General features: G+C 40.9%; 1 protein-coding gene across 7 annotated transcripts in view; it reads left to right on the forward strand.

The window, feature by feature from the left end:
• The window catches only part of PPARG (peroxisome proliferator activated receptor gamma), a 131109-nt gene that overhangs the window by 106142 nt on the left and 2263 nt on the right, over positions 1 to 22704 (forward strand). For 5 of the 7 annotated variants that reach the window (XM_073901662.1, XM_025885387.2, XM_073901663.1 and 2 more), the window contains 2 exons: positions 7505 to 7955; positions 8064 to 8105. The exons of 1 other annotated variant lie outside the window; for it this stretch is intronic. In XM_073901662.1, coding sequence (XP_073757763.1) covers positions 7505 to 7955; positions 8064 to 8105 — 493 coding nt within the window. The remainder of the gene's footprint in view (positions 1 to 7504; positions 7956 to 8063; positions 8106 to 22704) is intronic. One more of the 7 variants, XM_025885386.2, reaches the window with a different exon arrangement.

Raw genomic sequence — 22704 nt, forward strand, 5'->3', positions numbered from 1 at the left:
TGGAAAATCAACTGTGTTTATTTGAAGGGAGAGAAAGAAAAGGAAAACTAGTGGCCTGGCTAAAAGGGGTTAAGAGCTGAAGGCAGATTGCTGCCGCTTGCTGAGAGCCAGTGTGGGATAGGGACCTGGAGGCTGAGAGGCCTAGAGCCGGGAAGGGAGTGTTGACAGGGAGAGAGTCTGAATGCAAACTGTTTACTCCACAGTTTTGCCTAAGGCCATTTAGTTTCCAGGAACCACTTTCTCACCTTCTCTTTATCTCCTAATCCAGACCTGCAATCCATGCTGGAAATCCTGTCAATTTAACAGTACCTGGAAGATGGGAGGAAGGCATTAAAAAACATTTTTCCCCCAGTAGTCAAGAATTTAAATGTATGCTACCAGTGACTGTCATGTTCTCTTCTGTGTCACTGAAGGGCAGAGAGCCCAGGCCACTGTAAATCACTAAAACCTCATACCAGTTGGCAATTTGGCTCAAAATCTTTGAGTTAAAAATAAGATAATTGTAGGCTCTTTGTGGGATAAATAGGTATTAAGGTATTTTAAGAGAAAGGGCTGCAAAATGCTTGATTATAGGCTTCTCCAGTTCAGAGGCCAAATGTTGGTCATGTTTTCCCCTATGGTAACCAAGACTGTGCTTTGCCCATAATAGTTACTCAGAATGTATTTGTTTAATTGAATTAAAAACTGTTGCCTATGCCCCTTTGAAATTCTGGACTTTGAACAGAGAGCCTCTAACTAGCCCAATATTTGCTCACCAACCTGGACATCATTAATGGTCTGAATAGAGGCAGAATTGCGTCTTGTTAGGGTCTGGAAAAGAAAGAGAGACTGAGCCAAATTAAAATAATCCATTCCCTGATTACACAAAAACTGAAATAGAATTGTTTGGCTCTCTCTTTTCTCCTTATCTTGCGAAATCAAATTAAGCACTAGTGGAAAGAAATAGTTCAGAGAGAATATGGGAGAGGGGGAAAAAAAATCCAAAATGTGATTTCCAATGAGACTAGAGATTTGTTCTTTATCTGACGTGGTCATGTTATTTATTTGATAGCATCTCTCTCAGGGGTGTTATGTTATCTCTTGGCCAAGACTTATGAAAGCTAAGATTTGCATTGATAGGATAGGTCGTGCCGAAGTATGGACTCTCGAGAGGGTGGGGGATATGGAAAAGTGGCCGTGCCTGGTGCAGTAGGATAGCGTGGGTCTCATTATAGACCCTGCTTGAGATTGATGTCATTCATGTTGGTTAGGCCAAGCCTGGGGGGAGGCTGCTCAGCATAAAGGATGGCCAGTTACCCAGAATCTTTGGAAGAGGAAACGACTCTATTGAAGAGGCCATTCTTCAAATTTATCTTACTGCTCCATTTAACCATTGCCTGTTCTCTCTCATTTGAGGATATACCTGCTAATCTCTTCTCTTGGGACCTGTACCAGCATTTGCCTCCAGGTCAAGCAGGGCTTCTCCCTTGTCAACTAAACTTCCGTCTCCTGTATCTTATTTCCGGGTGCCACTCGCACCTTGCAAAACAGATAAATGAGCAGATAACTTCTGCTTCCCTCCTGTCTTTTTAACTTTGACAGCATGTCTTCAGGATATGATGCCCCTACTTTTCATTGCCTTGACTGAAAGAATAATGCTTGGGAGTTTTAGGCTCAGGGCTAGATAGGATATGGAATCACTGGGTAAAGTTAACCAGAGAAGAAGCTTCACTAGCAGTAAGCCTGTTAGCCAGGAGAATGGCACTGACTCTTCCCCCCACAGTCTCTTTCCCTTTCAGTGGCTTGTAGCAGCCCAGCACCTTCTTTAAGAGATTCCGCTGAACTCTGAAAACTGTGAATCTAGAACCAGGGTGCTGTGTTTCATGATGGCAATTTGAGAACGGAATGGACTTTGAAAGTTCCCAGTGTTTGAATATTACCCTGATGTGATGAACACACTGGGTGTATCATTGTCACATGATCCCATGTTTGTGGATGAAAATAAACAGAGTGGTTTTCAAAAACCATTTTCAGTGCCATGGTTTGTCATAAAACAATAAATAGAAAAACCCTTGGTACGCCTGCCAACTTTTCATCCCATATCTGAGAGATGGTGAGGCCCTGGCTGCACTGTATCTGCAAATAAGGAATAAAACTTGTTATCTGTACTGTATTGGACTTTGGGTCCCAAAGCATCACATTGCTTTTGATGGGTACATGTGGAGTCACTGTTTTTACAAATACAAAAGCAAACTGGTGCCATCGTAAAAATGGTTTTTCTAAATAGTGTGTGAAACATGAAACTACCGAATATTAAAACCCATATGGAAATGTAAACTTCTGTGAAGACAGTTCTGTACCCATTCAGATGTTCCCATTCTAAAATTTACAGTGGCCATCAAACCTAGTAACTCTCAAAGCTATTGGAAAGATATCTGTTCTTTTCTGTCCTACTCTTACAGCTGAACAAAGGGTGGTTTCTTTCCCCTTCATCTATGGAAAAACCTGAGTGAGTTGGAATTTGCTCCCCTGAGAAAAAAGATCCCAGACAAACTGTCAAAGAAGAGAGACTTAGGAGCCCCAATATAAATAAAGAGCGTGCTAGTCATGCTGATTTGTTTGGAGGGCTAATGAAGAAGCTGGGCTCCTGGGATCCTTAATCCAGATATTAATGTGAATAAAATAAATTCCTTTATTGCCAGGACTGTCAGGAATAGCCAAAGATATAACAGATCTGAACGAATAGTGTTCTTTCAGACAATAAATAAAAAAGATAGAATGAAGAAAAGCATGTGGATTTCTTTTTTTTTTTTTCTCTTTCTTTCTTTTTTTTTTTTCTTGGTAATGATTAGATTCAGTTGACCAGTACCCTTGTTTGACAGCTGAGTTACGCTTTGACTGGCAATGGATGGGTTTTTAAGAGCTGTGGTTATGTGTGAGTTCATTAGAGTGTGGATAATTCTTCCCTTTAAACTTTTGTCTTAAATCTCTAAACCATGCGGGAGAACAGAAGTACATTTGAGAGATTGTTTGAACTTCCCTTCAGTCACATCCAGCCCTTACCTAGCACTTCTAGGAAATAATAGCTCAAAAGGCACGGTCTCCAGCTCCACCATGGAAGAGCTTTGGTTTAAAAGCTGAAATTTCTCCCAGGATAGTCATTTTATTTAAAGAAGGAAAAGTGGAAAGTCATGTAGAAAGCAATAGAAAGGGAAAAGAACTAGTCCTGAGTCAGGAGCTCTAGTTCCAGTTGAGGGTTTGCTGTAAATAGTTATTTGAATTTGGCCTCATTCAGTGTATTCATACCTTGTCAGAGAATGATGATGTAGGTGATTTTTGAAGACCCCTTTGGTTCTGTAAATCCCATGGTTCTCAACAAGAGGAAAATAGAAACGGGCAAAACCAGAAGTTGAAGAAACCTAACCAATGCCTTTTGATTAACAGTCACCCATTATAGCTAATCCAGGAGAACCATGTATCTCTAAAAGGATGAAAGCCAGTCAGAAGTATAAAAAAGGAAGAAGGAAACAAAATGAAGATGATAGGCCCTAAGAATCCAGCTTCTCTTCCTTGAGCCTTTGCTCTAATCTGTCATGAAAACTAAGGATATCAGGAGAGCTTCATGACAGGAGGCACACGTTTTTTTCAGGCCAGTTTTAACTCTGACATGGTTACCAAGGGATGGTCTGTGAGGGGGTAGAGTTGTCTGTTACGTTAATTCCAGTCTCCCAAATTGAAGCAATCATCAGGACAATCTGTGCTTTATAAGTTGACTTTCTCATTTATCTCCTTTGGCTTGTTATTTTATTATTCAAAAAGAGCTGTAAACTTACAGTGTTCATGAATAATCCCTTTCATAACTTGTATATATATTAAAATGCTGATGTTATGGATTACTAAGGAACACTATTGTTCTGTTTCTCCAGTCAAAAAAGTCAACTTTTATTACTCTACTGTGTTTTCATTATTAAGCCAGCTTCCCCCATTATCGTTGTGTCGCATATTAGAGGCATGCAAGAGGCCTGTAACTAAACTTAATAATCTATATAAAACAGTACCTTTAATCCCATCCTGGCTTTGATAGGTGGAGCCATTCTTGAAAATCAAAATATATCAAAATTAATTACATTTGATGTATTTCTCCAAAGAAAACTGATTTCCTCTTACAGAGACTGTTTTTGCTTCCCAGGAAAAACATTATGTTGAAGTGCAGTTTTCTCCTTGTCAGTCTCACCTTTTTCTGTTCTGCCCAGCATATGAGAAGTACAAGTATCATAATGGCCAGAGGCAGATTGTCCATGAAGTGAATGAAGCTTAAGTGTCAGGGCTTCTCCCTTGCACAGAGCCCCTTCCGATGCTCTGAGAAGGGTCTGAGCAATTTTGCTCTTAGAAGTTGTGTTATTGAACCCAACAATTGTCGCAGATGTACCCAATGGTTATGTGCATTTCAGGTCCCGCAAAACCTGGATCTGTCCCTATCGAGTCCCAGATGTATTTAAACATTCTTTTCTGTTAAGAAGAAATGCTTATCTAGCCATTTGATACAGTGTCTGAAGATAAATACATCGTTAGCTCCAAATAGGAGTGTAAAATCATTAAGACCAAATTTGAGGATGATATGATTCCTCCTAAAATGGTAGATCATCAGATGATACCATACAAGCTAATAGAACACAGAAGGCTTCCCTTTGATTTGTAGAAAATACAGAAATATGGAAGTGAAATTCATTTGCTGTAGAATATTTCACCAGAAGTGTAACATTAAGTTAATGATCCAAGATAAATTACATAGGCCAAATTCCACTTCGTTTTAAGAGGTCAGCTTTCTGTAAATCAGGCAAGTCACTCTCTTTTCCCTGTTTCGGGGGGAGGAGGTCCCAGTGTGACTTGTGTGAGTTAAGTGTTGGCAACCTAAGAATCGGGCGAATTGGTGGCAAAGAAGGGCAGATGTCCAGGCAGATCATGTCTGGTGATCATTTTGCAGTTTGACAGATTTACATGGAGGCCGAAAGTACCTATGCAGACTTCAAAAAAGCAAGGAAAACAGCATAATCTTGGAAAAACAAAAAAAATCCACTTGGTATCCATTTGCATGTCAATACCCAGAATTCTTTACCAGTTCACCACTTTTTCAAAAATGCTGAAGGGATTTAAAAAAGAAAAAAAAAAAACAAAAAACAAAACTGGAATGGTTTGGCATGATGGTGGGGGCTGCTGATTCCTTTCTCTGTCCTTGAGTGTTTACTGCCAGGAAATCCTGACCAACATCGATTGCCAAGGGGTTAAAGTCACATTGTTGTTAAATTGGGAGAGAAAATTAGCAGGATTTTGTGCCCTATGTTCAACTATCACAGAGTTTCAAAAACAGGAACCTGGGGCTTTATATGAGGGGACAGGGGAAGTCAGGGGGAAGAGTCACAGGGTGATTTATCAGGGCATAGTTCCAGATAAATTGCTTACATGGAGGTAGAAGAATTGCATGCATACGTTCTGTGCCAAGAAGCCAAATGGTTGAGCAGAAGCTCGTCCCGGTGTTGAAGTGGGCAGCTCTGGGTACAGTCTTCCCATATGTGAAGAGGGGATGGTTTATATTCATGTTATTTTGTACTTACGTATTACGTATGTACAGCTACCTGTATGGTATCTATCCCACCAGAGTCTCACGGCCGTAAAGAAAGCCAGTACTTCACTGACAGAAACATGATATGCTATGGAACTCCTAGAGGACAGAAACCACATTTTCTGTAGGTTCTATAAAAGCAAGTCTTTCTCATGATTAGAATCTGACATTCTGGGGAAACTCAGCACATTTTAACTGATGTGACTGATTATCTGCTCTTTTTTTCCTCTCCTGTTAATAATATCAATCCTGAAGTAGAAAAAAAGAAAACAAACAGAATGTCCAAAAACATAGTAAGCATTTTTGTTCCTAATTTACTTGAAGAATTAGAGCCACCAGACACACTTACTGTTGGGTCCCCGCATCTGCCCTCCTTTGGGGTTGGCTGACCAATACAGTTGAAGTGAATTTTTGTTTAGAAAAAGTAAGAATTTCTGGAATAACTCCAGTGAATGGTGTGGAAATAACATGCAGGTTTGGAAATCTACTCAACATCTAAGAGTCCTTAGTGTTAGTGTTATTCCTTCAGTGTAGACCAGACTTAACAGGTTGGTGAAAATCATAGACTTGCGTAGAGATTCACAGTTAGAATCTCCAAACCAGTCGATCTTGAAGGTGCTTACTGCTGCCACTCATTATACTGCTTCCTCTTGCCCAGAGGGAATTCTCAGCATCTCTGCCTAAAAGAAACTTTTGTACATCAAAGACTTCATATTCCGTGTACATGCGTGTGCATGCATGCTCACACATATCCACATGTACACCACACACACACACACACACACACACACACACAGCTTCTAAGAAATGCAACTAGAACACCTTCAAGGGAAGAGATGGAAACATCCAATGTAATCCATTCCCCTCAGTTGAGAAATTTGAGCCTAGGAAAGATAAATGTTTTTCCTAAAGTCACATTCTTAACCATAGAGCCAAAGCTGGAGCGCAAATACCTTCAACTCTTATTCCAGTGCTTTTTGGTATACACTTATTTGAATGGGAGTGGGGGGGTTAACTTCTATAGTTAAGTATTTCCAATGTATATAAAATGATTCCCCTTCTCAATCAGAGCAGCCTGGAGAATTTCACAATGACCACAACCCTTTGGTCTTCCTATACGAGGAAAGAAAGAGAGAGATCACTTAATGACTAACAACTTACTTTTGAAGGCAGTCTGTTGCAGACTTGAGTAACTGATGCACGTGTTTTATTGATTATTTGACCCTTAAGGACAGATATTTTGAAAATAAGTTCAAAACCCTTTTTTAATTTTGCCACTTTATGCAGTGCTTACCCACAGGCTTTAAACATCTGGCTCTTTCTGAAACAGATTGCTTCCAGAGCATTAAGAAAAGAAATAGACATTTTCTTGGCTCAGTATTTCTCATCTGCTTTCAAACCGATTTTTTATAGTTAAGTATATTTTACATGCACACTGCGTTTCATTTGAGATCTGAGTAGATTTAATCTAAAACTGCAAGATTACTTTATGTTCAAGTGGGTGTGTTCACCCTGAGTTGCTGAAATGATTTTTTTTTCATTGAATGAAGGTTAAAAACACATTCTCTTGAAAGCCAAGATAAATAACAGATCTTGTATGATTTTACAAGTCAGCAACAAAGACTCTCCAAACAACCCAAACTGGAACTATTAGCCAGTCATAGGTGAAAGTGTTGCAGTATAAGTTGAAAGAAAAGACCAAGCTTGGTAAAATATGTTTGGTCCCAGAAGACAATTAGGAGGAATAATCGGGAGATGAGAATATTTTCTCATTACGTATTTTCAACCTTAAAGATTTTAGTTAGCAAGGCAAATGTGTGTAAAGAAACTGGAATGGTATTCACCCTGAATTAGAAATCTCCAACTCAGCTTCTTTCCCCCACCCCTTTTTTTTTTTTTTTGCAGCCATTTGTTATCTATGACATGAATTCCTTAATGATGGGAGAAGATAAAATCAAGTTCAAACACATCACCCCCTTGCAAGAGCAGAGCAAAGAGGTGGCCATTCGCATCTTTCAGGGGTGTCAGTTCCGCTCAGTGGAAGCTGTGCAGGAGATCACAGAGTATGCCAAAAGTATCCCTGGTTTTGTAAACCTTGACTTGAATGACCAAGTAACTCTCCTAAAATATGGCGTCCATGAGATCATTTACACGATGCTGGCCTCCTTGATGAATAAAGACGGGGTTCTCATATCAGAGGGCCAAGGATTCATGACAAGGGAGTTTCTAAAGAGCCTGAGAAAGCCCTTTGGTGACTTTATGGAGCCCAAGTTTGAGTTTGCTGTGAAGTTCAATGCACTGGAATTAGATGACAGCGACTTGGCAATATTTATAGCCGTCATTATTCTCAGTGGAGGTAAGATTCATCTTTCGATCTTCCGTGAAAGAGGGTGGGATGGTGGTGGCATGGCTGGAAGGATTTTTACTTTCCTTAGCATTCATCCTTTTACGTACTTTCCTACAGAAAATGCCAGGGGTATAATGCCAGGAGAACGTCACCACACAGGTAAAATACCAGGAGAGAGGATCATAAATTTGCTCTTGGAAGGCTGTGGGCAACCCAGGCTTTTCTTCTTTTATCCTTCATGATATTTTTTCCAGTCAAATCCAAACATGAAAAGCAAATGCCCTCTTCTTTTTTTTTTTTTTTCTTTTCATTTTCTTTTTCACTATCTTTTCCCTTCCCTTCTCTCTTGCCCTTCCCTTCAGGTCAGTCTATTCTTCGTGTCATTTAAGTAATGACATATACAACTTTGCTTAAGTTGGTGCTCACTTGGCATAGAGAAAGTTGTTGGCCTACCATCAGGAAGATATTACTTTGAATTGCTTTCCTAATATCAGGAATCAAGAAATATTTATCTACTGACTTCTGACTATTCTCTCAGGTAGATTTCTCTGATGGCTTCCCTTAAAGTACCTTTGGGAGGTGGTTGGCTATGATTAAGAATACAATCTGAACCAAAGAGCACAGAGCAGAGAAATAAATTGAGTTATTTAGCAGTTCATTGTATTTTTGGCCTTGCAAGTACATGATCTAACTAACCGACTCCAAAAGCCAGGTTTTATACTACATGCTACTTTCATTGGCTTCTCCACACATTTCCAGCTTATGTAGAAGAAAGTTTTACTGTCGTCTCTCTTTATAAAAATTGTTTTTAAGCAATGAGTTTTCATTACTGAAATGGACTTCGGGTGAGCTTTTTGTGTGCACTTGGCAGGACATCCTCTGTTGGCGAAAGCTGATGGGGGGAGGGATGGTGGTCCTCTAGATGTAAACTGTGTCTAACTATACAAGATATTATAAGGAACACAGTGCACTCTGTCCTCCTTTGTTGTCCAATTACTGGAGAGCAGAATGCTTCTGAAAGCAGGTGCATCTTGTATTAGTAATAATAATAATGCTAGCAAACACCTGTTAAGTACCCACTGTATCCTAGGCAATGTTCTAAGCACGTAGTACGCATTCACTTAATTCTCCAGCCCAGTGAGGGAAGTACCGTTTTGCAGACGAGGAAACCAGAGCACTGAAAGGTTCAATCACTTGCCCAGGGCTACCCAGTGAACATAAGATGGGGAGCCAGGATGATGAGCTCGGGCAGTCTGGCTCCAGGGTCTACAGTAATCCTACCGTTTACGTGACTCAGGTGCAAAGAGCTGGTGTACAGCACACGGGTTAACCCCGGAGCCTCTGGGCAGCATCAAGTTGCCATTTCTTTAAACGTGACATTCATTTTGGGGGGTTATGTTTAATGTAACAAAAGCTACTATCCAACATGTTTTAATGTCTTGACAGACTCTAGTTAGATAGACCAACCCTTGATCCTCTGGGATCCATGATTAATTCAGCAAAGAAGAATGAGATTCTAGTTTATTTGAGGTTCATTAGTAGAAAAACCTTAAATTTTGAAAAACCAGATGAGAAAACAAATTGTTACTGCTTAGCTAATATTTTGAGGCACATTTTATTTTTAATGATGAATAGAAATAGAATTATTAACATCTGATATATTTCTAAGATTTTTCCCAAACATACTCTAGATTCCATGTTTATATTCTTTTCCTCACTTAGTCATTTTTCCCATGTCATTACATACTCTTTGTTAATATTTTTCATTAATTTTTGGAAAATAAAAGTAATACATGGTCATTTCATAATTCAAAGAGTACAGAAAAGTGTAAATGGAAATTAAAGGTCTTTGTCCTCAGAATAAAATGAGATTAACAAAGTCCTATTTCTTCTCCTGAAAAGTTTCTATGCATATGCTACATATCTATGTATACATACTACCATTTTAAGGACTGTAAAATACTCATTTTTTAAAGGACCATCACATACTGAATTATCTTCTTATTTATGGTTGCTAACTTACTACAAAAAACCTATAGAGGAGGATATAGAAAAATTTTTTTAGAAAATTATTGAAAATGTGTTCTAAATTTGCGTTTTAGTGAATATTTTTAAGTGTAAATTTCTGTTCAAATTCCAAATTATTTTCTCATTCTAAATTACCAGAAGTGGAATTGCTGGGTGGATAGCTATAAATATTTTTAAGTCTTTTGTTGCATCATTGCCAGATTGTTCTCCACAACATTTATACCAGTTTATATTCCCACCATAGATACACTAAGGGAGGCATTTGAAATAAGCTATTCAAAGATCAATTGCTAGCCAGGGAAGGTTTACACAAGAAACAGTCGTAATAATTCTGGATTTTTGAACTTGAGCAGTGTTTGTTTTTTGGTTTTTTTTAAAGATTTATTTATTTTAGAGAGAGTGCACATGCAAGCAGAGGGAGGGGCAGAGGAGAGGGAGAGGGAGAATCCTCAAACAGACTCCCCAATGAGCACGGAGCCCTATGTGGTGCTCTATCCCAGGACCTGAGATCATGACCTAAGCTGAAATCAGGAGTTGGCCACTTAACTGACTGAGCCATCCAGGGCGCCCCAGTGAGCAATGTTGTTTTATGGGCACGTGAGACCACAGGGTGTTTTCATCTAGGAAAAAAGCCATTACTGCCTATAACTCACAAGCAAGGTCATTTAAAAACCAGCGATTTATTAGGCTTTAAATTTTTCATTAGCTGGTCAAAAAATAACAGTGCATAGTTTGATTCAATTTAACAAATATTGCAGGCTTTGGTTTTTAATTATGAAAATTAAAAATGGTACATTTTAAATGTAGATGCCATATAAATGAGTTCCTTTTGGTCTCATACAGACTGCTTTAACAGTAGCCAATATCCAGATCTTATTGGATCTTCACAACAATGAAAGAAATCTGAAGGTAGCAGCCAGCCATAGATTATTAAAGTCTTATCCCTGTGGTTATTATGGAGAAGAAAACCCTGTGAATAATTTTAGACTTCCTTAAAAAAATATATAACTAACCATTGACTAGTTCCCATTATCACAAAAGGCAAATCCTTCCCTGATCAAAGTTTGCTTTTGTAGATGAAGTCTACCTACAGGCAGTAGATAAGAATGAATAAACTGGACCCCATGTTTGCTCAACACATAGAAATTTGATTCTCTTCTTTACTCAGAGAAGCCACTTGGATATAGGCCAGAGAAAGAACTGCTCAAGTCTTTTCCAGTCCAAAGACTAGACTCCAGTAAAATCAGAATCCCAGTCATCTGTAGATGGTGAAGTCAGTATCCCAGATTGTGGTTTATTAGAGTATGACATATAATTTCTCAATGAGTTTTAATTCTTTTCCTATCCTGGGTTTTCCAGAAGGAAAACATTCATGTAAGCAAGAGGCTTTGATCCAGTGAACAAATTTCTGATCCTACTTAATCTTAACGAAGAGTGGTCATTTTCTTTTGTGCAGTTTACATTGAAGTCTATAGATAGCTTTAGTGATTTCAGAAAAAGAGCTTTTGGCAGGGGTCCCATTGACCTCATTCTGAGCTAGGCTTAGAATCACAGAAGAGTGAAGGCACCGTGACCCTAGACTGAAGGAAGGATGGGGAGATGGGCCCCTTGTAAGTGTGGGGTGGTAAGGAATTGGGGAGATTAAGGGCACGGCATCCCCAGAAGACCTAAAGGGGATTTTTCTTTTTCTTTCTTTCTTTCTTTCTTTTTTTTTTTTTTTTTTTGGATGAAAGTACCTGATTTGACCCAACTAAGTATTTGCTGAGGAAACTGGAGTTGCTATAGTAAGATAGTAAGATCACTGTCATTCAACTTCAACCCTAGAAACTGCTGATCCGGTGAGATTTGGTACTTAGATTGGCCTGGTGCTTAGCATCTTTGCTGTTTACTCAGCTCTCAAACCAAGCTAGCTGAGAAAGATGACCTAGTTCTTCTCAAGTTTTTCTCCTCTCTCTCTTTCTCTCCTGAGCTCAAGGCAAGAAAAAAAAAAAAAAAAAGGGACTACAAAGAACAACAGTCCAGAATCAGACAAAGGACAGCACTTTGTACATTTTTTAAAAGCATTCCGTGTTATGTTCTCTTATTAGATCCTGACAATTCTCCTATATATTTTTATTCCCATTTCACAGAAGGAAAAGTGAGGTTCCTAGACTCCAGCAATTTGTCTGAGATCTAACAGCTAGTGAGCAGTGGAACTGGGGCTGAAAACGGGGTGTCCTGTCACCTCAGCGTGCCCTCTCTGCCACACACTCTGTCCCCTGCCACCTGGCTAACGGTTCATGATCACCCTCCTCACACTTGTGTTGGTGGCTGGAACCTGTGCTCCCTTCACCATACCCCCTAAGGTATGGGCCCATAATTCGGAGGTAGTGCTTCCTCAGTAGTTGTGATAAGTAATAGCTTCCCTCGCTCCCTCTAGGATGGGTGGCATCAAGAGTAATAAAACTGCCTCCAGCAAGGGCAGGTTTGCCTCTGGTGCCGCAGCTCCGTGCCAGCCACACTAGCAAACTCCCAGAACTACCCCGCAACCAAAGCCAAGTGTAAAGCTCAGTAAAACTGACAAGCCCCAGGACACTCCACTGGACTCTTTGCCCCCTTGAGCATTTGCCGTTCAGTGAAGAAAAGCATAGGAAGGTTCCAGCTGGAACTCTGCAACAGGAAAAAGCTCTTTTTGTTAATTCAAAACAGTTTGGAATCCATTACAGTTCTTCCCAAACTTTCAAGATATGGGGGAGGAAATTCACTGGGTTTTATAATATATTTTTTGAGGCAGATTGCCATCGCCATCTTTATGACAGAGAAGCTGTAAATATTGATACAATGGCCACAAATGGCAAGTCATCAGCCTCCGCATTTACCCTCTCGAGTCTGGCTGGGTTATGCAAACCACCTCTATAGCAGCTCCTTCGTTTTCCAGCAATCCTAGCCATGTTCTTTTTCTGTGAAGCAACTTTGGACAGCTGTTCTTGGAGTGATCGTGTGTGTTTCAGCTGTTGAGTGGGCAGGGGGCTGGGAGGATAGGGCACAAGAGAGGGGAATTGTTCTTATAGTTGTACATTTGCAGATCCAGGAAGAGTTGATGCTCTTAAGACAATTGGGTAAGTCCTCGTTCTATCAGGTCAGTAACCTGAGGCTTGTTTCTTACCCTTGGTCATGACTCTGTATGTGTATATAGATAGAGATTCTATAGAATAGAATCAAAGCACAGCATCCAGTCCAGAAAATATACTTAATAAATGCTTGTTGAATGCATAATAGTCAAATATTAATAGTAATACTAGCAACTATTTATCGAATACCTCATTATATTCCAGAATATATACTTGAGCACTTTACATATGTTCATAATCTTTGTTTAACCTTTCCTGCAGCTTTGCAAAGTCTGTTGTTATCCCCATTTTACAAATGGAGAAAATAGAAGTTTAGAGCTCTAAGATAAAGCAACTTGCCCCAGGTCACAGAGCCAGTAATTGGTGAGGCCAAGGTTCAGACCCAGGTCTCTCTGACCTTCAAACTGATGCCCTACTATGTACTGGGATGTGGAAGAATCCCAGTTAATTACCTTGGTCCTGGAGTTCGTTAGCAGTTATCAAAAACTGTGTATGTCATTTTGCCTCCAAATATTTCAGTCAAGGATTTTCAGGTTGTGGTCTAGATATTACCTAACCAATATCCAAAGGCCTTCTCGAGACACTGTTTTAACCTAACAAAATGACACGCTAGGTTTGAAAATGGCTGTGGGAAGGAATGGAACCTAGTATGACCCTGAAGACTGGTGCTGTGTTCTTAAACTTGCTCAGGTAGCATGGCCCTCGGAAACAATGGCACTTGTGTGTAACACTCGCGTAAAAAGTAAGTAACTAAGTGAATACATTCGCACTTCATCAGATACCATCTTACACCAGGTTCTAATAGAGGTAAGTGGTTGCAGAAGAAATTTATGAGAGAAATTTAAAATTGTTAAAATATCATCCAGTAACTTCATTTCTTCCTGTCAGAAACAACACTCATTCGGCTGTAGCGGCAAACGCGTCACGCCAGCTCTCGGGCACAGAGTTTGAGGACGCTGAGTTTGAGTATTCCATCTCTCTTCCCCATCCCTCAAGGCCCTTCACAATCTCAAGGGTATTTCCAGCTCATGCGTAGTCTTTCCATTGTCTGTGGAACTGTGTCTGCAAGTTAGAAAGGACAACAATGCACTTCTCTAGAACAGAGGGCAGAGTACAGGAGTCTGAGTGGCCTACACTTTTCTTGAGGAAACCCCAGCTTAAGGAGGCCTCTGATTCTGCAGGACCCAGTGGCCCCCACATCTTCTCTGTTAGCATCACCCATACTCGTTGACTAGGAGGAGACAAAACCCAGAATAGTTGAAAACGCAGGTACTAAAAACACCATGAACACCAACGAGCCTACTTTCTCCTACTCTCCTCAGTGAGTGACATATGCAGCTTCTCTTGTCTGTACGGATTTTTTGGACAAGGCTCAGGCTAGTGCCTAGGTAGTAAAAGTTGTTACTCTAACTTCTTTCTCCTGGTACTGAGAGTAAACAAGGACATCTGACTAAGCTCTGAACAGGACAGTGGAAGAGTGTTATTACATGGTTCTTGTCCCCGATGTGGGCTATGATGGAGTCAGAGAGTAATAGCATTCATTCATTAACTGAAAAATCTGTAATGGGCACCTACACTGTGTCTACATAGCAGATGACACTCTTCTCCTCTGCTCTTCCCACCATGCTGCCATGACCAGTGGGAAAACCCTTATTGGGGGGCTAGGATGGCTTTGAATAATGACTCAATTAGTGTTATCTAGAAATGCCCCATTTGTTCACTCTTTTAATAACTTTGTGGCCTTGGTTTAGACAAAGGTGAGGTCTGTCTATGAGTTCTCAACTGGCACGCAAATTCTAAAAACCAGATGGCTGGCGGGGGGTTGGGGGGAGAGGGAGAAAATGAAACATACTAGAATCATCTGAGAAACTTAAAAATACACACGAGCACAGCGGCTTTTGTTGTTTGTAGAACATAGAAGCATCTTTCTCAGTGACTGCTTCAGAAGTAAAATCTCTTCTTCACCCTGGGCTTGGTAGGCTGGGATCATCTCAGTGAGTGAGCACACGATTGTACTTGACCTCAGAGACAGACATGGGATTGAAAGCCAAACTGCTGAGTCATTCCTATCGCCACACCAGCAGTCTTGGAAAAGGTTCAGTCAGTCAGTCAGTGGGCCGCTTTTTGGAGCACTTTATCATTCTGGGTTCTCACAATGTGTGTTTAAACTCTGGGTGACCCCAGGCAGCCTTCCAGACTGGCACAATCCACCACGACATTCAGACATCATCTGCGGGTGAGGAAGAAGGAAACTCAGGACGGGTTCGAGTCGCTCATCACAGAGAGGCCAACACAGGTTATGAAGGAGCCATGCACTCCCAGGGAAAGTACCCTTCAAGGGTCTTGCCAGATTCACAAAGAAGAAAACCAGAAGAGGTGGAATGGGGCCATTGGAAAGCTTTGGAATCACAGGGACAGCCCTGAGTTCAGACCCCACCCCCCACCACCACTTACTAGATGTGAGATTTCACTCAATTATTTACCTCCCTGGGCCCTAATTTCCTTATCAGTATTTTAAGTAAAAGAAATAACATTATGTGAAGCCTCTGGCACAATGCCTGGGACATGTTAAGCACACAATAAATGCTAATTTTCCCTTTTCCCCTGTATGATAGATTTTGAAGTAGCTCTACGTAATCTTGCCAGTCAGATTGCTTACAATTCCACCAATAATCATTCTTAAAATCCCTTATTACAATATAAATACCCCTAGGGAGATATAAGCTAATCCCTTTATCAGCTGTCACTTTAAGGGGATTAGTTGTGGATTGAGGAAAAAAACCCTAAGGGAAAGAGATACTGGAATGAAGAGGGAGAGGCCTGACAAGCTAAGGAGAGAACTCTAAACCCCCTGGCCCCTCAAGGAGATAGAGAAACCAGGAGTGTGGTGAGTTTCTGATAAAGTTTTGGGACATTATGTGTTGAGAGGTCATATTTGGAGATTAAAGACCACACCTATGTTTTGAGATCACAGGTTCTTCTCAAAGACATTGGAAAGGAAGACATTGAGCGAGAGTTGCAGAGAACAAATACTTGGCTATGTTTTATGTTCGGTTATTGGCATTTCTAGAGGTTGAGGAAGCAAGGAAGAGTGTTTGGATTAGGGGGAGGGGTGTGTCAGGCTTGAGGAGAAAGAAGAAGTCATTCTGTTTCCTCTCCAACCTTCTCTACCTCCCACCCACGCCCCATTTCCAGTCCTGCTCAGAGCCAGTGTTGGACATAGAAGGAGCAAAAATTTATCTCTATCCCCCAGCTCAAGGGAAGAACATACTGCTCTCCTGGGCTGACACCGAGAACCCTCAGCAAACCACATGGCTGAGCTTCCATTGAGCAACCTTTAGAACAACAGGGGACCTTAACCCCCGCCCCCCGCCCGGGGTGAAAGGAGACAAGAAAGACAATAACTTCCCAAGGGCAGGACAAAGAGCTCGAGGAAAATTTCCATTCTGAAAGACTTGGAAATAAAACAAGAGTCCAAGTTCATTTCATTCCATTGAGGTACTATTGAGCAATGCAAAGAGCTTTGAAGAGAGAAAAGAAGAAAGCACTACTCACCTCATTACAATATCTATGTGTCCACTGTTGTAGTTGGGGAGGTGGCTTTTGGGGGTGGCAGTTGGGTGTTTGAGATGAGGGATATTGGTGTAGAATGGTTTACTTGATGGGCAGATAAGAGAAAATACTACCTGGGTTGGTTTCATTGTGGTGGTCACCCCCTTTCCCCATCCTGACCACAGCCTATGTGTTATTGTTGTAAGGAGTGGTTGTCATTTGGACTTAGACAGAAAAAGCATTCATAAAGGAAATGTTAGAATGTTAACCCACTCCAGAGTGAAGGACTCTGTCCGACTACATGTGGGTTCACAGCAGAATGTGCTCATTACAGAAGATCTTTATCTGTTCGATAACACGTTTGTGAGACCTCCTGGTTATGTTGTCCCCTTGCCCAGATAGCCACCCATCAACTGCATTTCTCCTAAAATCATCCATCATGCTGTCTTCTGATTAATTTAGGTTTGCCCTGCTAGGATTCCTAATACCAAATCTCCAGCAAGGTGCAGGCCCAGGAGTGGAAAGGGAAAAACATCTGCAAGGGGGAGTGGAGAGATGGCTGAGAAGAAAGGAACAATTAAGGGAGAAAGAACAGGAAAGACAGAGACCCAGGAAAATCAGAGAAATGAGAGAAGAAAGGTAGGAAGGAGAAAGAGGCAAGTGAGATTATGAACAGAAATAGCTACCTTACTATGTGTCAGACACTGCTCTAGCACTCACCATCTATTGACTCACTCACTCCTCCCAACAACACTAGGAGTTGCATTACTCTTGTGTCTCCATTTTTTAAATGAGGAAACCAAGGCACAGAAAGGTTAAGGACCTTGCTTAAGGTTAGCCAGCAAGTAAGTTTTAAGGCTGGGATTCCAACTGCTTCTCACTAAGCCAGTAGTGCTTACTCTTGGCTGTCCATTAGAATCACCTGGGAGCTTTTAAAAACCTTGAAGACCATACCCCAGACCAAGTCAATCAGAATCTCTAGAGATGGGACCCAGGTATTCGTTTGCGGGGTTTTAATCTCCCCCACGTGATTTCATTGTGTAGCCAAAGTTGAGAATCAACTGCACTCCATCCAGCTCCAATTGAAATTTAACTATGAGAAGAAGAACACATGTGAAACTTTCTTACATTACTTTTTTCCCAAAGGTAGGAATGCAGGAGGGAATTGCTACAGGCCATACCATAGTTTACCAAAGATAAAGTTGGCTGAATTCAGTTTTGCCTCATGCTCACCATGATTCTGCTTGATCAGAAAAGTACTGCAGAATCCCAAACTGAACAGCAGCACTTAAGGGAAGAAGTGAATTGGGGCCCTGTGGCTTCCTTGTCTTATTATTGCTCTTAGACTGTCTGGCTTTTATGCACTCAACCACAAGAATGAGAACCTGCGCAAACCCCTCTAACATGAGCCTGCATCAGGAATTATTTTCTTGTGCTCCTGAGTCTGTGCTCTTACCAGGATCAGTTCAGAAATCTTCCCTTCCCCACTGTGATGTGCCAGCCCACCCCAGCTTACACTCCTGACTCCGTCCCGGTGGAAACTGCCTTTATTTGAACAAGCCGAGAGAATATTGATATCTTACAGCGTTCCTTGACCTAGCTCATCCTCACCGCAACCTTATGAAACACCATTGTCTTAAAAAATTAAACCAAAACCCAGAAAGATTAGAGGACTTGTCAAAAGTCACAAAGAAACGAAGTGGAAGAGAGACAGGACTCAAATCAAGTCTTTGTTTCCAAATCCATTGCTCTTTTTAATATATCTGTGAACTTAGAAAGAATGGAATAAAGGAAATTGGAGAGGAAGTGTTAAAAGGAAGCCCTACCTCCCCTTTGGTTTTCACCGGGCACCTGAACTAAGGTCTTTCATTGTCTGTGGATCAATTTACAGCTGCCCAGCTATCAGACTTTTTTTTTTTTTCCTAAATCCCCTGGATACAATCCTTTTCAGATTAGTCTGTATCAGAAAGCCAATAGACAAAGATTGGAAAAGCCTCAACAGCAGCCCCTAGAATAGAGACAAAACCATCCCCTTTGGGTTTTCTGGCTCTCCTTCAGGAGACTCCCCTGGGGCCCTCTGGTCCCCCCAGATGCCTCCTGAGAAAATCTGTGCTCGGGAAATGCCTAGCCCAGGTGGGCAGATCCCAGGAGGGTCAAGAGAATTGAAATCTTTAGATATCTCTCCCCATAATGGAGCCAGATCTGGATACTATGGGAGTTTTGTAGGTTTGCTCATAATCAGCCGCCCTCTATAATCAGTTCCAGCACTGTGTGAGTGGGGACCGGAAAGGTTGCTTTCCCAATTCTTTGCAGCCTGGGAGTAAGGAACCAGTAATTGACTCCAGCTTCCTTGAGTGTTGTGTCCTGGAGTATGTGAGTCAACACTCACTTTCCCAAAGGGGCCTTCTAGGCAGCCTAGGCTGGGGTCCTTTGACCCTGATCCAGTTCCAGACCTCAACTCTGACCCTCAGTAAGGTGCAGAAGGATCTCAGATGGGCTTTCTAAAAACAGTATCTTAGCAGGGACTGGGGAGTGGAGAGGGAAGGGTGAAGACCCAAGACGGCTCTGGGTGCTTACACGGATTGCTGCGGCATGTTTGTGGTGTCGAGCTGAGCTCAGCAAGGGTTCAAATGCGAGCGGAAGGAGAAAGAGGAGAGGAGAGAGGGAAGGCCTTCCAGCAGGGTAGAAGGTGTGGAGCAACCCGGACAAATCCCTTTTGCCTTTGATTCTAGGGATTGCTTTAAGACTAAGGGAACCTTTTTAATTTTTTAAAGAAGCCAAGTGTTTTAAATTTAAAGTGTAAGCCTGTTAATATACTTTTCTAATTACATTTTGAGTGTATTTCCCCAGTTTAATTATGTGAATTATGTATTTGGAGAATAGAAAATTGAGGCCCAGTGACTTTGATCGGTTTGCCCAGGGTCACTGAGCTGGTTAAAGTATACCACTTTTTTCCACTCAACTGCACTCCATTTTGCCTTGACTGAGGCTCAGTAAAGGGGACAGGGACAGATCTGTAAATGATCTAACTTTTCACTAGAGAAAATATAAATCAGTGGCCACAAAATTTCAGCCGTTCAGCCAAACTTCATCTGTCACATAATAAAAAAAATTAACTTGCCAAAGAGGGATTTGAAAATCCAAACCAGATCCTTCTCCACTCCTAAAGGAGCCAGTTCCATTATACTGCACTGAAGCCAAGTGTTTCCAGCAAGCCTGATCAGCTGCATTTTAGGGTTTGGTTGTTTGAGCTGTCACAAAAAATGAAACCTACTAGATTAATGTAATCTCTTCAGCAGAAGTTTTGACTGATGCTGCCCAAGAGGAAGGAAGAAGGAGATAGGGTTCCAAGGAGCCAGTGCCCCAGTGAGCAGAGGTTCTACACAAGGGTGTGGGGTCCCAGCCCATGGAGGAGCCACATTCAACACTGGCCTTCACACAAAATGCTGCCACTTCAGATGCGCATGCATTTGCATAGCTGCGGGCCACTGAAATCTGGAACGTTCATCAGGGAGAGGATCAGCAATCATTAAACCAAAGGCACCAGTCCAAGATCTGTCAGGGCTAAAGCATCACAGTTTTCATGATTGTATGGCAATTGTGAGAAAGGCGCAGGTCCTCCAGGGGCATGATTCTCTAAGCCAGGACTACATCATTTGTTTCATTCTTAGAATCTGAGATTTTTGCTGATGGTTCCAAATTTAAATGCTGGGGGGAGGGGTAGTATATTTATTCCAGTCAATGGAATAAGGAGAAGTTAGAAAAAAGAAATCAGCCCAAAGTTTCCTTCTGTAATTAAAAGGAAAAAAAATGAAAAGAAATTTAATTTAAGAGAATGTTTAGAGTTCTGAAAATCCCACCATGAGACTCTGCTAACATTTCTCTCCTATACCTCACCTCAATGGATAAAGGTTACTAGAGTTTATTAGCTACAGGAAAACACTGTTTACAGGAGACTTCTTCATTGTGTAGTGATCCTGCCTTTAGGCTTGTTCACCAGCCAGGAGAACTGTACTTTTCAATCCAGGACTCTTAGAACAACCTTCTCACTCATTAACTTAGCCAACTGCGTACTTCCTGTGTTTCTACCAGAGGCTCAGAGATGATCAAGACATAGTGTGCCCTCTGATATCTCATGACCTGGCAGGGGACATAAAGAAGAAAAATCAGTACTTATAATATGCTTTATAAATACAATATACTTATAATACAGCATCTGAAATTAAGCAGACTTAGATTCAAATTTCAGTTCTGCCATTTACCTAGGAAGTGGCAGATCTTGGGCAAGATTTAATGCCTTTCTCTAAATCTTCATTTTTCCTTCCATAGAACATTGGCCTCATGGAGTTATTGTGAAGATCAAATGTTCTATTGTGTATAAAGCCTTCAGCACATTGTTTGGAAAATGATAATTATTCAATAAATGTAATCTAGTATGGTGGAGATTGAAATGTTTATAGGGAGCTACAGGGGCCAAAGAAAGGAGGTTGGGAGAACAGGGGAGAGGAACAGATAATGTCAAGGAGGGCTCCCAGAACAAAGTGACAGAGGCCATATTTTGAAGAACAGGTTGAAGTCAGTAAGATGGTTAAAGGGAAAGGAAGACTGTTTCAGGAGGGAGGAACAGAATCTGCCTAATAAGCACAGTCATGACAGAAAATAGGATGTTTGAGGGACTTAGTATGGTAATAGCTTAATATGGCTGGAAAAAAAGAATGATTTCAGAAAGTGAGGCTAGAGGACGAAAGGTATTAAAATTTAAGTAAGGGCACCTGGCTGGCTCCCATCAGGTAGAGCTTGTGACTCTTGATCTTGGGGTCATGAGTTCAAGCTCCATGTTGGGTGTAGAGATTACTTAAAATCATAAAAAAAAAAATTTTTTTAAGGGAGCCTGAGTGGCTCAGTCAGTTAAGCATCTGCTTTCGGCTCAGGTCATGATCCCAGGGTCCTGGGATGGAGTCCCCACATCGTCAGGCTCTCTGCTCAGCAGGGAGCCTGCTTCTCCTTCTTCCTCTGCTGCTCCCCATGCTTGTGGGCGTTCTCTCTCTCTCTCTCTCTCTCTGTCAAATAAATAAAATCTTTTAAAAATTATTTTAAATAAATAAAAGGTAAGTAAAAGCCCTTATGCAGTGCCTTAGTTTACAGGGAAGTGGAGAGAGATAAAAATAGAAAACAAGGGTGAATAGCCTTCAAGAGCTAAAATTTGGAATCAGCACAAGGTAATCAGGTGAGTATCCTGAATGGTGTACAAAAACCCTGCACCCTTATGGTGAGCTTTAATGAGGAAACCTTATATTCTAACCACAGTGCAACAAACTGAGAAATTAGAAAAGAAAACGTAGAAGTTAGAAAACAAAAACAAACACCCACTTGAAAATTTTAAAACATGATTCTATATAACTCTTAGATTAAAAATGAAATCAAAATAGTAAGACTATTTAGGAAAGAGCTATGAACGTACTATTTACCCAAACCTGCAGGGTGAAACCGAAGTGACACTCAGAGGAAATTTTAGAGTTTTAAAGGCATCTATCAGAAAACAAGAAATACTAAAACTAAATGAATTAAGCATTCAACTCAAGAAGCTAGAAAAAGAGGGGAAAATAGACTTAAAGGAAGTTAAAAGAATAAATTAGTTAAATTGAAAACAAAATAGAATTTTTAAAAAGAGTTGATAAATAAAACCAAAGTTGTGTTTCTTTAAAATGAAAAAAAAGCCTTCCATTTGCAACAACATGGATGGAACTGGAGGGTGTTAACGCTGAGTGAAATAAGTAAATCAGAGAAAGACATGTATCATATGACCTCACTGATATGAGGAATTCTTAATCTCAGGAAACAAACAGGGTTGCTGGAGTGGTGGGGGGGTGGGAGGGATGGGGTGGCTGGGTGATAGACACTGGGGAGGGTATGTGCTATGGTGAGCACTGTGAATTGTGTAAGTCTGTTGAATCACAGATCTGTACCTCTGAAACAAATAATATAATATATTCATTGTTTAAAAACATATTGTTTAAAAAAATGATAGCAGGAGGGGAAGAATGAAGGGGGGAAATTGGAGGGGGAGA

The sequence above is a fragment of the Callorhinus ursinus genome, unplaced genomic scaffold, assembly GCF_003265705.2.
Source record: "Callorhinus ursinus isolate GAN/ISIS: 27379988/994484 unplaced genomic scaffold, GSC_fseal_2.0 scaffold15, whole genome shotgun sequence".
Taxonomy (NCBI): domain Eukaryota; kingdom Metazoa; phylum Chordata; class Mammalia; order Carnivora; family Otariidae; genus Callorhinus; species Callorhinus ursinus.